The sequence below is a fragment of the Macrotis lagotis genome, chromosome 8 (genome assembly GCF_037893015.1).
Source record: "Macrotis lagotis isolate mMagLag1 chromosome 8, bilby.v1.9.chrom.fasta, whole genome shotgun sequence".
NCBI lineage: Eukaryota > Metazoa > Chordata > Mammalia > Peramelemorphia > Peramelidae > Macrotis > Macrotis lagotis.
The window spans coordinates 171,905,810-171,921,754 of record NC_133665.1 but is presented as its reverse complement, the minus strand read 5'-3'; the positions used below and the strand labels follow the sequence as shown (position 1 = coordinate 171,921,754).

The 15,945-nt window shown below is 38.9% G+C and overlaps 1 protein-coding gene across 2 annotated transcripts in view; it reads left to right on the top strand.

Moving 5' to 3' along the window:
- Positions 1 to 15,945, top strand: part of PTPRG (protein tyrosine phosphatase receptor type G) — a 776,178-nt gene that overhangs the window by 610,222 nt on the left and 150,011 nt on the right. For both annotated transcript variants that reach the window (XM_074198838.1, XM_074198837.1), the window contains exons 7-8: positions 1,784 to 1,941; positions 14,914 to 15,103. In XM_074198838.1, the coding sequence (XP_074054939.1) occupies positions 1,784 to 1,941; positions 14,914 to 15,103 (348 nt within the window). The remainder of the gene's footprint in view (positions 1 to 1,783; positions 1,942 to 14,913; positions 15,104 to 15,945) is intronic.

The following is a 15,945-nucleotide window of genomic DNA, read 5'->3' as shown; positions in this document are numbered from 1 at the left end:
AAGTTGCAACCTTTCTTAGGAAACCAAGTTACCCAAGATGATTAACTAAAAGTGACTTATGTACTAAGTCTTCACTGTGGAGAGATGGGAATTCTCTGCTGAGATGATTCTGTCACACTTCATTCACAAGTTTTTTCCTTAAAACAATATAATATTGACAGCATACATCTATAGAGAGATTCATGCTAAATGGGTAATTCTAAGTCACTAATACCAAAGTTGGGGGAAGAGAAAACCATGAGATTTAGTGACTAGAGATCCAGCCTTGGTATCAGAAAGATTATTAGTTTTACCTAAACTTCTGAAAAATTAGGAAGCAGGGATTGGGGGAGGGTGGGAGGTGGAGTGGGTAGAGAAGAGAGAACATCTTCTAAGAAATAAAGCATAGGGGTGGCCAGGTGGTGCAGTGGATAAAGCACTGGCCCTGGAGTCAGGAGTCCCTGGGTTCAAATCCAGTCTCAGACACTTAATAATTACCTAGCTGTGTGGCCTTGGGCAAGCCACTTAACCCCATTTTCCCTGCAAAAACCTAAAAAAAATTTAAAAAAGAAATAAATCATAGTATTTATACATTTTGAAATAATTTTTAAATTAATACTCAATGTTCTATCCATTTCAAATCCATTTTAAAACCCTTTGTATAGAAAACAATTTTTTTCATTTCTTCTTTGGGAGAAATCTGGGGATATTTTCAGCTAATAGAAGCTAAGTGAAATCATTGATTTAGAGATAATTCATTACCTAATTCTGCCTTCATGAGAAAACTAAAACAATGAGAGTGAGGTAGTGATTTGTCCACGATCACTAGATAGTAAGAAGCAAAACTGGAATTTGAACCCAGATTCTCTGACTGCAAAGCCTGGAGTATATGTTTCACTATGCCAGTGGTATAACCTGTCCAAGAAGCTGATTTTCAATAATATTGTTTTTGAGTAACATAGGATGAATTAATCATTGTGGAAAAGTGAGAGATGGCTATTAAACAGCCCATGAACTCCACTGATAACCATACAATGTCAAGAGGAAGCAAAGAGGGTCCCTAGTGTGGACTGCCTATGGAGACGATGGATGAGAGTCATCCAAGATGGGGCAAGAGGGAAAGGGTTGTTATCTGTGTCTAGATGTAACATCTATATGGAGATGAGTTGTCAGATCCATTCTTCCCTGTATAGTAGGATCTGACTTTGGGTGGCCAGTTAATGGATATCTTTGGATACCCCATAAAGAACCTTAGGATTCCCTCTCTCTTCCTTAACTCTCTAAAACAATAACCCTGTCATGATAAGTGTAGACCTGGGATTGGCAAATTATGACCCCAGAGGCAAATCCACACACTATCAGTTTTGTAAAGTCCTTGAACTAAGAATGGTTTTTACATTTTTAAATATAATTCCAGCTTTTGCTATAGGAATGCAACACGACTATGCCTATATAGCTTTTCTCCAATACCAGAGTTAAATCAGACAATCACCAAGCACACTTACTATATGAGTGGTATTGCATTGAGTATGCAAAGAAAGGTAAAAACAGTCCATTTCCTTAAGGACCTCACAATCCCATGGGACAGCCAACATGCAAACAAATGTGTACATCCAAGAAATTTACTGTGTAAATGGGAGATAATTCCAGAGGGAAGTTTCTAACAGCAGAAGGGGGAACCAGGAAAAGATCTACAGAAGGTGGGATTTAAAAAGAGAGATGAGGTAAGGAGTGATTCCCTTTCCTTAGAGTGAGGATGATTGTGAATGAAGATGTCTTTTTTGTTTGTTTTTCTCTTTAACAGAGAAAGAAACCTTCCTGGATCCCTTTGTCCTTCGGGACCTCCTGCCAGCATCCCTAGGGAGCTATTACCGTTACACCGGGTCCTTGACCACGCCACCATGTAGTGAAATCGTCGAGTGGATTGTTTTCCGGAGGCCTGTTCCCATCTCTTACCATCAGGTAGATTTGAAACCAGAAATAACATTACCTGTTTTGACTTGCTTTCTTATCCAACACTGCCAAAGTCAACCTGGACTTCTTTGCCTACAAAATACCTGACCCTATACATACTATATATCTTCAGAAGCTATCTAAGAGCCATCATGGAGAGGACCTCCCCCTCCCCAACTCGGGAAGCTCACAGTGAATAAAAACCAACATAAGTGAGCTAACGATTAAAATTTAATGAAAAGCTAAACCTTAGAATACTCATTAGGTGTCAGTGGAAAGAGATCTCTGTGAGTTGAAGTGGCCTTGAGAGGGCTTCTTGGAGACAATGGGATTGGAGTTGGGCCAATCAGAGTGATTAGGACTGAACTGAACAGAATAGAAAGAGGTAAAGTAGTAGAGTGGATAAAGAGCTGACCTTGAAGGGTCTGCCTCAGAAACCAAGTAACAAGATGGGGAGAGACAGAGACAGGCAGAGAGGTGTATGTGGAAAGTAGATGGATGGATAGAAATGTAGATTGACTCACAAAAACATTGGAAAAGGGAAAGCATTAGTCAAGATGTCCAACTCATGATCAGCCAAGACAAAAATGTATTTTTGTTTAAAATAGATAATGTTAATTTGAGGTTTTCTAAGTCAATCTATTGCCCACAAGGATTGGTTTCCATTTGAGTTTGACTGCCTAGTTGGGACAGTGCCAAGTCTCAGGCATTTTGATTTCATTACTGCCTTACATTCTTTAACATTATTATTGAGGGTTTTTGAATAGATAGATGTATTGATTATCCATACACGTACATATCCACACACATCTAACCTACATGTGTGTATACCTATATTTGCATGTATCTGTGTCAGTTATATGGTATATGAACATATATACATTCATATATATGAACATGAACAATTAATTTAAAAATTAAAATATATTAGTTTTATTATGAAAATCATTTTGACTTGATGAACCCCTTGAAAGGGTCTCAGATTCCCTCTTTGAGATCCTCTATTCTAGAGAACTGCAGAAATGAGATCACAGAAACAAGAAAGATCTTAATGTAGATTAGCAGAAAACCAAGAGACCCTCCCCAAATGGAACATAGGAAACATAGAGGGCAGCAGTGGGAAATAAGGTTGGAAATGGAGAATGAGGCCAGATTATTGATGGTCTCAACAAACTAAGGCGTTTGACGTAATAGACAACCATGAAAATTTCAGATAATTTTTTAAAATGTCTGTTGACCCAAAAGGAAACTGGTGATTGTTTTTACATTGTTTCTGGGAGGGAGCTGTCAGACTTAAGGAGATAATAAAATATGGACCGGTTTCCCTTCTAATAGTGTAGCCAGCATTGTTATATTGTGATAAAATTAAATTACAGTCCAAATATTTATATCCTCGGTGTGTGAGGGGAGGATGGGGTGGGGGAATTCTTAATTCATTTTTTTTAATCTAGTAAGATAAAGTTTATCAGAAAATCCAGATAGGATGGTTTGAGCTAATTAGGTTTTAGGAAATAAGTGTTGTAGTTAACTTTTTTTTGGGGGGGGGTTAGAGAGTTACAAGGGGAGACTAATTTGTAAATGGAAGGATAGAAATGGAACATGCCAGATTTTATTTCTGCTTCCTACAGTGATGAGGACTTTTGTTTCAGGCAATGCATTTTGCTCAGAACCCTTTGCTCATTTATTTCTTCCTTCAGCAAATTCCTGTTGAATACCTATTATGTCCTGGGTTAACTAAGTGGGTACAAGATAGCACGTCACACAATAAGAAGATTCCCCATTCTTAAGAAACTTTAAGTCCAAGGCAGATAACAGTAATGACAGATCAGAGGACTAGGGGGTATAAAGGAGGGAGGATCCTCAGCTAGTTCAACTCATTCGCTTTACAGGGAAATGGAGGCCTCATTTTATCTGATGTCATACAAACAGAAAATGACAATTGGGAGATCTGATCCCACTTTTTTCCTGGCAATTTTTTCTTAACAGGCTGATTTCAATGGAAAGAGCTCTTCTCTCCCACTTACTACCTATTGACTTTGGATAGGTCACATCTTCATTAGCACATCTTACAACTTTTATATAGTACTTGAAGATTTATAAAACCTTTTAAAATATTGTTTCCTTTTAACTTCAACAACCCTATCATCCCCATTCTAAAGAGGAGGAACCTGAGGTTAAGGGAAGGTAGTGACTTGCCTGGAGTTATACATTTAGGTAGGATTTGAATTCAAGTCTTCTCACCTCCAAGACCCATTCTCTTTTCATTATGCCACCTAGATACCTTGATTTCTCTAGAACTTAAATTTCCTCATTTATATGGCAAGTGGATTGAGCTAAATGGTTCTGAGGATTCCTCCAGCTTTTCATCTCTGATATCTGATGATGATGGTAGTGATGATGGACTTTTGTGCTTTCAAGTTTGCAAAGAGCTCAGTGTGGGTTCTCTTATTGATCTCCACCAAAAGCCATTTTCCAGATGAGGAAACTGAGGTTCAGGGGAGTGTCTTGACTTAGTCATGATCACGCAGTGAACCAATGTCAGATTCAAGATTTAAAACTAGGTCTTTCTGACTCCAACTCCAACTGGGTCAAATCCCTGTAATTTTGTGTATGTGTAATCAAAGCTTTGTTTGTTAGTAACCTTTGAGCATTTTTTTATGCAGGCCTCTCTTCAAAGTCCTTTGATCCTGTTTCCTTTTTTCTCCCTTCCCCTCTGCCCCCCATACACACACACACACACACACACACACACACACACACACACACACACACACAAATATACCAGGATTGAAGAATGAGGCCGTCTTTAATATCTGACTTCTCTGTAGGTATTGTTATATCAAAGGAGATATGAAACAAAATCAATTAATCATATTATCTCTCCAGCTTCTCTAATATAAGGTATCATTAATCTTAACAGCATAGCTTTTCCTTTTATCGGTTATTGCTTCCCAGAGCCCGTATCCCTCTTCTCGAGGACACCCAAGGACTGGGGGCAAGGGCTCATTTTCTGAGTGTCCAAGCCAGAGCTTTGATTACAATGTGAAGCTTGCGGACATGTGGACCTTCAGAAAAGGAAGCATTCGATCCTCAAGTCTTATCAGCCCAAACCTTGCTCGTCACTCTGACCCCTCTGCCAACCTGCTTCTGGACGGCAGCCCAATCCATGCATTCCAGTAGAAAACCTGGCTACTTCACAGTGGCCAAGTAGCCAAGAATTCCAAATCTGATTTCCAATCAGCTCAAAATGTACAATCATTTGTTTTCCTTTTCTTCCTTCTCATTGAATCAGGGTGGAGGAAGAGGGAAAGAAATTCATCTTAATTGAAAAAAATATTTTTTTAAGCATACAAAAGGAAAGAAAACATATTGTAGAAAATCACAAGTCCACAGGAGGAAAAAAAAATTGGGGAAAGAAAAGTACCCCAAATCTATGCTTGTAACTCTAAGACACTTTAAAGTATAAATATGCATCCCAACAGTTTTAAAAAGAGGAAAAGGAGAAAGGGAGGGAGGGAGAGAAAGAATAGAGGAAGCAGGGAGGGAGAGAGAAGAAGAGAAAGAGAAGGCTAGAGAGAAAAAAAGGGAGGATGTATATTCATTTCATCTTAAAGTCAAACTCTGGGATCTTTTTTCATCAAACCCTGTGATTTTATTGATGCAGAGAAATTCCAGTGTGTCAGAGTACATCACCACTGCAGTCTGATCATTCATTTGTAACTTATGATTTAAGTAGAATGCTTCTTAACCTGAAGTCTGTGAACTTGATTTTTTTTAAAAAATACCTTTAAACACTTAACATTTAGCAAAACATTTTTTAGACTTAAACATTTTTAACATTTTAATATTTTAAACATTTTTTACATTTAACATTTTTAACATTTTAAACTTTTTTCTACATTTATCTCTTTTTTAACATTTTAACTTTTTTTTTAACATTTTGGTAACTTTCAATATATCTGGTTTCCTTTAATCCTATATGTTTTATATTATACATTTAAATGAGGCTCCACCAGCTTGCCAAAGGAGTGCCTTCTCCTAAAAGCTCCCCCTCACAAAAAAAAAGGAAGAACCACAACTGTGTGTATCCAACCCAGGCCTGGGGCTCAGTTCTTCCTCAATCCAAGACCAGCCTCATGTTACATCTCCTTGGGCTCCTCTAAAGCTTTTGGAGGTTTCCATATTCCTTTAAATTCATTTGCCAATATGGAGTGGGGGAGACATGGGAAAAGAAAACCAAACCCAGATTTTTTTTTCTTGTTTTCTTCTGTGAGTATTAGTTAGGAGCTCAAAATCATCTCTGTAGCTAATGAGCCTTGACCTGGAGACTGTTGTGCAATCTGGGACTAAGTACTATGTATTTCTAATAACGAGAGCTTTCAGACAGACTTCTCTGATGAAGCACAAACAAGGCTTGGTGGAAGCCATGCCCACTTGGGTCGGCCTTTTCTCACCTGGGTTATATGGCTTCAACTCGATGATTTCCTATTAAATCTCCATGAGTGAACAATCCCTACCCCGTAGCAATGAGTTGTCTCCTAATTGGCAGCATGGGGGATTCTGCAGTGATGGGGACAGAGGATTATTCCCAGCATTTTTTGGCAAGATGTCATCCCCGGCAGCCCTACTCACACCTTTTTGTAGCATCCAGGTAACCCTGGGTTGCAAAAGGCAGAAACTGAAATAGATCCTACCTTATAGGCATCACAATAGGCTGTGTCTACTCTCCCAAGTCAAACCTACTTCAATGCAGAAGTTCAGATGATGCCTAGAAATCAGTCTTATGATCTTGTTACATTATAAACTGTGTGAGAGCAAGATCAATCAGTATTTATTAATCACTTAGCATTTATTATATGTCTTTTTTATGGCGCTGTACTAAGGACAGGACAGTAAAGACAAAAATAGAGCATCCCTTACCCCCCCCACCCAGGAGCCTGCATCTTATCAGAGAAGATGTCCACATGCAAGAAAATCAAAAATGGTTCCAAGTTAATTTTAAGACCAAGGAACAGAAATAATCTTTCTGAGTTTGTTTATCTGTAAAGTGGAGATAGGAATACTTTGACTACTTACTGTATTGAATAGAAATAAGAGATATAGAAATGTAAGTTGCTATCCTTAGGGGGGGCAGCTAGGCAGCACAGCAGATGGAGTACTGAGTGAAGAAGAACTCAGTTCAATTTGGATTCAGATACTTCTTAACTGTGTGACCCTGGGTAAATTATTTAACATATTTGTCTCAGTTTCCTCATCTAGAAAATGAGCTGGAGAAGGAAATGGCAAATCACTCCAGTATCTTTGCCAAGAAAGCCCCAAGAAGGGATCACAGGTTAGACAGAATTGAAACAAGGGAAGAATAAGAATTTTTAGGGCACTTTAGAAATGTGTGATTTTACTTTAGTGTAATGTCCAGTCCTTTGTATGGTCTCATCAATGTAGGGAATTCAGGATGCTGAGACTTTCTCCATCAAATCCTGCCCTAGAAAGTCTCCTGAGGATATAGCAAGATGAAGTGATTTGTTAATAGTCACATATCTAGTATGTATCAGAGACAACTTGAATCCAGGGCTTCCTGACTCCTTACCAGTACTCTAGCTCTTATACTATACAACCTCTATCATCCATCTATCTATCTATCTATCTATCTATCTATCTATCTATCTATCTATCTAGTAACTATCTAGTTGTCTGTCTGTTCATTTGTTATCCCAGAGAAAAATAAATAAGAAAAACTCAGTAGCATTTCCTTGCATAAAACTCAAAACAGAATCTTCTGCAATCACATGCTTAGTAAGTTATTTTTGATGATAGAAATGATGATGGTATTAAACCACATTAAATCATTTTCTTGTTTGTCAAAGAGAATTTATTCTCTCCAGTAAGCATCTTCCCCTTTGCATTTACCATTATGGGAAGGATTGGATCATTTCTGAGAAACAAAATGGCAGGCATAGAATCACGGGACATACCTTTAGACCTGGAAGGGACAAGGGACCGTATAAACCATCTAGTTGATTCTTGTCATTTTACAGGTAAGAAAAGTGAGGTTTCCATCAGGAAAGTAACCTGCCCAAAGTGGCATAGATAATCTATTCAATGAGTCAGAATTAGAACCAAATTCTGTCTGCAAGTCCAGTAAGTTGCGTGTTCATTCAAAAGACAACATTCTGTGCTCTGGACTGTACTAATGAGCTTAATTCTCCAAAATTATTGTCTTTTTAAAGTGATAAAGCAACAAAACAGGGCCATCCACATCAGCTGGCCAATGCATCATCGGGCTAAATGTTGCTGTGACCGTGGGGTTGACATATTCTTTCCTAATGCGTCCCTCAGAGTATCTTATTGTGATTCTAATGGACTCTGGTTTTTGTTTAATTGCCATTTATATATTCATCCCTTAAAAACTACACATATCAAGCTTTTAATAGCTCATAATTATATTTCTTTTGGTTTTAGATCATTCCCCCCACTACAGCTACTGTGATTTTTACATAGACATTTCCCCCCTCCCCAATATTATGGACAAGAGCCCTTTGCAACACATGAATAGCATGAATAGACTTCAACTTTTCCTTTTGATTCCAGCAGACAGATTAAAAACTAATTATATTCTAGAATATTTTTATAATAAAAGCAAAGTTGAAATGATTTATATACACTTCCAGCCAACACATTTGCAATTCAAGGTTAAAATTACACTTGAAACAGCACCGGTCAGAATGCAGTAACAGCTCCCCAAGCAGAAATAAAAGACGAACATTTTACACATTCCCTTCAGAAGTTTAAAAGTCAGAGTAATGTTACAGAAATATAAACTTTCATTTCTGGCTGCTCAATGATCCTGACTTCATTAGGGATATTAAAGCAAAGATAAGTCTAAGAGTGTTTATCCCATGCTGGGGGAGGAAGTTCAGGCCTGTAAAAACACAGCATCTGCAGCTCTGGGGATCTTTTCCTTCTGATTTCTGCAATCCAGTTCATCGACCAATCTCAGGAATGCCTCACTCACTTTACCACATACTGTTCTAACATTCCCACCCTGAGGACCAGGGATGGCCATCATCCATTTTCATTTGGGTTGTAGGATCATAGATTCAAAGCCCAAAGAGACCTTGCAGAACAGCTAGTCTATTTTCTTCATGTGAGGAATCTGAGGCCCGGAGAGGTTTAGGGTTAGAAAGGATCTTCAAAACCAGAGTTTAATCTCTTCATTTAACAGACAAAATAAGTGATTTATGCAGATAAGTATCTGAAGAGAATTTGAGCCCTGATCATCCTGTCTTCAGGGTAAAGGCTTTATCCATTATCAAAGTCACATAGAGTTGGATTCATGCACAAGACTATGAGTCCAAGTTCAGAACCTGAACTAGAGGAAATGATTGGAAGCAGAATGCTGTGATGAAATACCTTTTTTTTAAAGTTTTTTTTTTGCAAGGCAATGGGGTTAAGTGGCTTGCCCAAGGCCATACAACTAGGTAATTATTAAGTGTCTGAGGCCAGATTTCAACTCAGGGCCTCCTGACTCCAGGGCTGGTGCTCTATCCACTGCACCACCTAGCTGCCCCTACCTTTTTTTAAAAGAAAGATTTCATTTATTTTGAGTTTTGCAATTTTTCCCCCATTCTTACTCCCCCCCCCCACAGAAGGCATTCTGTTAGTCTTTACATTGGTTCCATGTTATACATTGATCTCAATTAAATGTAATGACAGAGAGATCATATCCTTAAGGAAAAAAATAAAGTATGAGATAGTAAAATGACATAATAGTATAACATTTTTTTTCTAATTTGACAGTAATAATCTTTGGTCTTTGTTCAAAGTCCATAATTCTTTCTCTGGATACAGATGGTATTCTCCATCACAGACAGCCCCAAATTGTCTCTGGTTGTTGCACTGAAGTGATGAGCAAGTCCATCAGGGTTGATCATCACCCCCATTTTGCTGTTAGGGTGTACAATGTTTTTCTGGTGATGAACTACCTTTTTAAAAAAAAAGTTTTGTTTTTTTTTTTAAATTTAAGGCAATGAGGTTTAAGTGACTTGCCCAAGGTTACCCAGCTAGGTAATTATTAAGCTGTATTTGAACTCAGGTCTTCTGCCTCCAGGTCCAGTACTCTTTCCACTGTGCCACCTAGTTACCCCTGAACTACCTTTAATAATAATTAAAAAGCAATACTTTTCTTATTCCTAGACCTCTTTTCTGTTGATTCACAATCACATTCTTTTATTGCCATCTCGCTCCTAATAATACAAACAAGAATAAGTGGAGCTGCTTTAGGAGGACAGGGGCTCTCTGTTGTTGGAGGTCTTTGGTCAAGGGTGGGAATTCTTTCTCAGGTCTGGGTAGGAGTATGTACCTTATGAGATCTTTCCAAACTCTTGAATTTCTGTGACTGATTTTTGAGATTTTTGTTGAGAACAAAATCAGAGTCCCTTTCTATGACCAACAGATGATAAATTGCAAGATAGGAAAGAAGGACCAAGAATCCTTTTTTAGTGCCTTTGCTGGATGTCCCAGTTTATCTCTGTGCCTCTTAAATGACAGAATTGTTCTTTAAACTCATAAAAGCCTAAGGAACTGTGTTCCAGACTAGTTTGGGTTTTTTTTTCCAGTATTATTTCTTGATTTTACTTCCTCATCTGTAAATTGAGTGAGATGATCATATTGGCCTCCCACTCTAAATCAATGATTTCTGATCCTATGTAAAAAAAGAGAGACATTTACACACTATGAAACACCCTAGAAATGTGAATTTTTATTATTGTTTTAAAATTTTTTAGGGTTTGGTGGGTAGGATCACTTATCAAAAGGAAGCTGCAAACTTGCCTGGTTGAGGGGGGAAAAAAAGAAAAGATTTAGACAAGGAACCAGACCAAGAGGTCAGCTCTCCTTCTGTGTACCCCTGTTGTTTGTAATAATGTCACTATTGACCAAAATGGAATTCTATCCTCTTCTCTCACCCCACCTTGTCCTGCCTTGAGACCTGTGAGAATTTCTTAGACATTAGCACTCAGTTTCCGTACATCAACTGGCAAAGCCCAACAAGCCAGAAGCCAGTCATTTCCGTTTCATTCATCTCCAGGAAATTAAAGGATTTTGGTGAGCATTCTCAGTGTAGGGAAGGGCACTTGAAGAGTCTGTTAAGCTTGTCTTTCTTTGCCTTCTTTGTGCGGGCTGTCAACCAAAGCTGTGATCTGGTTGACAATATAATATCTTTTAGGTCATTCGATCGTGTCTCCGACCCATCATACCCTTCCTTCAAGATCTTTGGACAAGTACAGTTAATGACAAGGAAACATCTGTAGCTTTCAAAAGCCTAGCATGCCATTAAACTATAAAGGCAATTTAAGCTAAAAACATCTTTGTATTGTCTTATAGGTCTGCCTCCCTCTACAGTGATATGACTAATTCTTGTCCCCAGCATCAGAAATAAATTCTAAAGAGCATTCCACGTTACTTATCAAAGAAGCAAATGGGCTGTAGAATAAACAAAATCATGGCTCCATAGAACCCCAAAGAGTTATGGGAAATTTCCTAAACTCCCCTATTATCCCAGAACTCCCTGTCTTTTGGTGGTTGGATGACTAAGCCAAGGAGAACAGATATGATTATCCTCTCTTTGTAAAAGATTTCCCACAAAGGATAAATGCATAGCCTTGCTTGATGGTCCTTCTCAGTGGTTTTTGTATGGATGTTTGTTTCTAGGCTACACTCTCCTCTTTTCCCCAACTTGATCCCTTAGAGAATCAGTTCAGTGCTATCCGGTTCCCTTCTCTTTGAATTCATTGACCTCTTTCCCTGCCAATGCTCAGCCCTGGATTATTCCCACCATCCATTACCTCTGCTCCTACTCACGGGGTTCTGAAAGAAGTTGGAGAAAATCATGAAAGCATACTGAGTAGGTCACTACAAATTTGTATAACCTTTTTCAACCAAGACCTTTGCTGCAGGAAGGTGATCCTTTTAATCTCCATAAATGGCTCTCTTTCCCATTCATCATAGGTTTTCCAAACTTTTTCATTGATCTTCCAAAATCTCTAACTTCCCTCCCTACACACCCATATTTTACTGAAAAAAATAGGGCTATCCTCCAAGAGCTTCTTCCCTTCCCTTCTCCTTAATCCATATCTCACCCCATCTTACATAATGAGGAGACCCTTGTCCTCGGCAGGGCAAACCCTGTCTACTTGCACAAGAGATCCCATTCCATCCTGTCTTCTCCAGAAGATCTACCCTTCTGTCATCTTTACCCTGTCACTTCATCTTACACTTATTATCATGTCCATGTCTCAGGGCGGCTAGGTGGCGCAGTGGATAAAGCACTGGCCTGGAGTCAGGAGTACCTGGGTTCAAATCCGGTCTCAGACACTTAATAATTACCTAGCTGTGTGGTCTTGGGCAAGCCACTTAACCCCCTTTGCCTTGCAAAAAAAAAACTAAAAGAAAAACCCTATCATGTCCATGTCTCTCTCATCCTCAAAAAAGCAACCTGTCACTCACTCCATCCATCCCCAGGGGCTCTCATTCTATTCCTCTCCTTCCCTTTTGTGGCTAAATTTCTTGACTAGGCAGTCGACAATAGGTATCTCCTCTTTTGTTCTTATCACTCTCTTTTTAACTCTCTGTAGTCTGACTTTGCCATAAACCAAAGCTCTCCTCCTCCTCCAAAGCTGCTAATGACCTCATAATTGCCAAGTGTAATGGTTTTTTTCCTCAGTCTCTATCCTTCTTCACCTCTGTAACTTGTGACAATGTAGATCACTCATTTTTCCTAGCTATTCTCCCCTTTGTAGGGTGTCATAAGCCTATTATCTCCTCTCTATCTGACCATTTTGTCTTGGTCTCCTTGGCTGAATCTTCATCCAGGTCATGCCTAATAGCTTTGGGTGTCCCATGGGACTCTGTCTGAGGTTCTCTTCTATTCTCCCTTTATCTCCCCTTTCTTCTGGGGATCTCTTGAACTTAAGAGATTCACTTATCATCTCTGTTACTAATTTCCAGATATTCTTATCTAACACTGACCTTTCTCTGCTGACCAGTCTTACAACCCTGACTGCCTACTGGACATCTCAAATTCTATGTCCTATGTCATCATAGCCAAAACTCATTCTTTTCCCACAAAGACCCTCCCCTTTCTGACCTTTCTATTTTACAGTGAGAGGATACCATCCTCTTAGTCATCCAGTCCCATAGCCTAGGTGCCATCCTCACCTTCTCACTCTCCCTGCTTCCCATAATCCAACTATTGCCAAAGCATATTGATTTTATCTTTATAGTAGTTTTCATATATGCCCCTTTCTCTCTCTGACTCTACCACTACCTTAGTTCAGGTCCTCAATACTTCATACTATTTCAACAGTCTACTGTCTTGTCTGTTCACACTTATGTCTATCCTCCACTTAGCTGTTAAAGTAATCTTCCTAAAATATGTGTGGCCATGTCTCCCACCCTATTCAGTAAATTCCATTAATTTCCTCCAGGATTGAATATAAAATCCTTTGCTTATCATTCAGAGCCTTTCATAACATCCCCCCCCCCCCCATTCATTACCTTCATTGCTTGTTCTCCCTCACACCTTTCCAGTCTTCTTAAACTTGATCCCTCCCCCACTGTCCTCACCCCAGACATTCCTCAGGTAAGACACTCCCAGCTCAGGACATATTCACTGACTGCCTCCCTTTTTTGCCTCTCTAACACTTAGCATAGAGTCTGATACGTAAATAGATACTTAATAAATGTTTATTGATTGACTAATTGACATTTTCACTCCATTCTCACCCCTATTGTTTTGAATTTGTTCTGATAGGCAGCTCAACTTTCTCCTTTTTTAAAATTTAAATCCATTTCCTCCTATTTGGCTTTCTCTCTATAACCAAAACATACAATTAACTTCCTTCGTATTAAAAATGCTAATCAAATTCCATCTCCTTCCTCAGTCTAGCAGAACAAATTCAAAATAATAGTGGTGAGAATGGAGTGAAAATACTCTTAGAGTTCTATGTATTATTTTCTTGGCAGATTTGGTGGATTTCCAATGAACTTTGTCTAGATGGTCACTTCAAACAGTTGTTCTCCAAGGAAAACAGAAATACTTTATTTGGGGTGGGGGATAAGGGAGGAATCCATTTGTATAGGCAATTCTTTGGTTTCAGTATAATTCTGGCGTACTAGACAAAGCTAGCTACCACATTTTAGAAAGGAAGTTGAACTGGTAAGCATCCTGTCCTGTCTTGAAGAATCATAGCAGAATAATGAAGTCTGTCAGCATATAGTAAGCATCTATGATATACTAAGTATGGGTTGGAGATACAAAGAAAATCAAAAGATAGTTTCTGTTTTCAAGAAACTTTCAGTCTAGTGGAGAGACAACATGAATACAATTTTGTTAAAATAAGGATAAATTATTATTCCAAGGATAAATGGGAAATGATGAGCAGATTGGATCTAGGGGTTTGAGATAGCAGTGAAAGTCAAAGATGACACCTGGATTGGGAGGATAGTGGTGTCCTGGAGACAGTAATAGGGAAATTTAGAAGGGTGGATGGTGTGTGTGTGTGTGTGTGTGTGTGTGTGTGTGTGTGTGTGTGTGTCTGTTGGGGGGGCTTGGGGGGAGATAATAGTTCAATTTTAGATATTTTAAGATGTCAATGAGACCTCCAGTTCAAGATCTATGCAGCTGAGGTTTCGAGCCTGTAAGCTTGGTGGGTTATACCTTCTTTGTCAAGACCACAGGGGTAGCAATCTGTCTAATTCAGACTTTGAGTTCCTAAGTGTTTCCTTGTTCCTTGGCAGGACAGACTTCCAAAGTAGATAAGACTCTTGGCAGTGATTTCATGGGCAGCCTGGTTTCCTGTTGGATTTCTCCATCTTGGCATCAGTGCTTCCTGCCATTCTTATCAGCTCCCTGGTTTGACCACATCAACTTTTCTAATGACTGTTTTTCCCCCCACCCCCACCTCTCTCCAATCCTGTGTCCAGATGGAGGCCTTCTATTCCATCTTTACTACAGAGCAGCAAGATCATGTCAAATCCGTGGAGTATCTGAGGAATAATTTCCGACCACAGCAAAACTTGAATGACAGAGTGGTGTCCAAGTCAGCCGTCAAAGATGCCTGGAATCATGACATGAACGACCTGGAAAACCCACTGGGAACTGAAGCCTCCAAAGGTAGATGAGGACTGGGTACCCTAGTCCTGGAAGAAATTTCTTTTCTTTTCTTTTCTTTTTTTTTTTGCTGGTATTATTATATGGAACAGCAAGAAGTCAAAAAAAACATTTTGAATTAAAAGATGCCCAGTACTAGTAGAGAACTAGAGCTAGCTGTTTTTTGTGTTGTTTTAAAGTATGCAAAAAACAAAATGAGAGTCTTTAGGACAGTCATCATAAGCAGAATGAGGAATGTACTACAAGTTACTAATTCAAGAGAAAAATCAAAGAAAGACTTTTAACTTTTTTTTTTAGTTTTTTTCAAGGCAAATGGGGTTAAGTGGCTTGCCCAAGGCCACACAGCTAGGTAATTATTAAGCATCTGAGGCCGGATTTGAACTCAGGTACTCCTGACTACAGGGCTGGTGTTTTATCCACTACGCCACCTAGCCGCCCCAAGACTTTTAACTTTTAACCATTAACTTGAACACTTCTAAGTAGTTAATTCACTAGTTAAGAGTATTGTAATCTTTTGGACTTTTAGTGCAAGAGAAAACAGTGAATTTGTAGTCTTGAGGACCTTGGTTCAACTCTAAGCCATACCAATAATGTAGGAAAGATAGGTGCACATACAAGATCCTGAGACCTCCGGGACACTGAATTTGGAGGCAGGGGACATGGGTTCATATCCAGACTCCACCATTTCTTTCCTGTTTGACCTTCATTTAGCAAGTCATTAAATTTCCCTGAGCCTCAGTCTCTTCATCTAAAAGAAGAAGAAATTGGACTAGATGACTCCAGGGCCCCTTTTACTTTAGTGTCACTTACCAAAAGCTAAAATTCCCATTTCTAGACTGGTAATA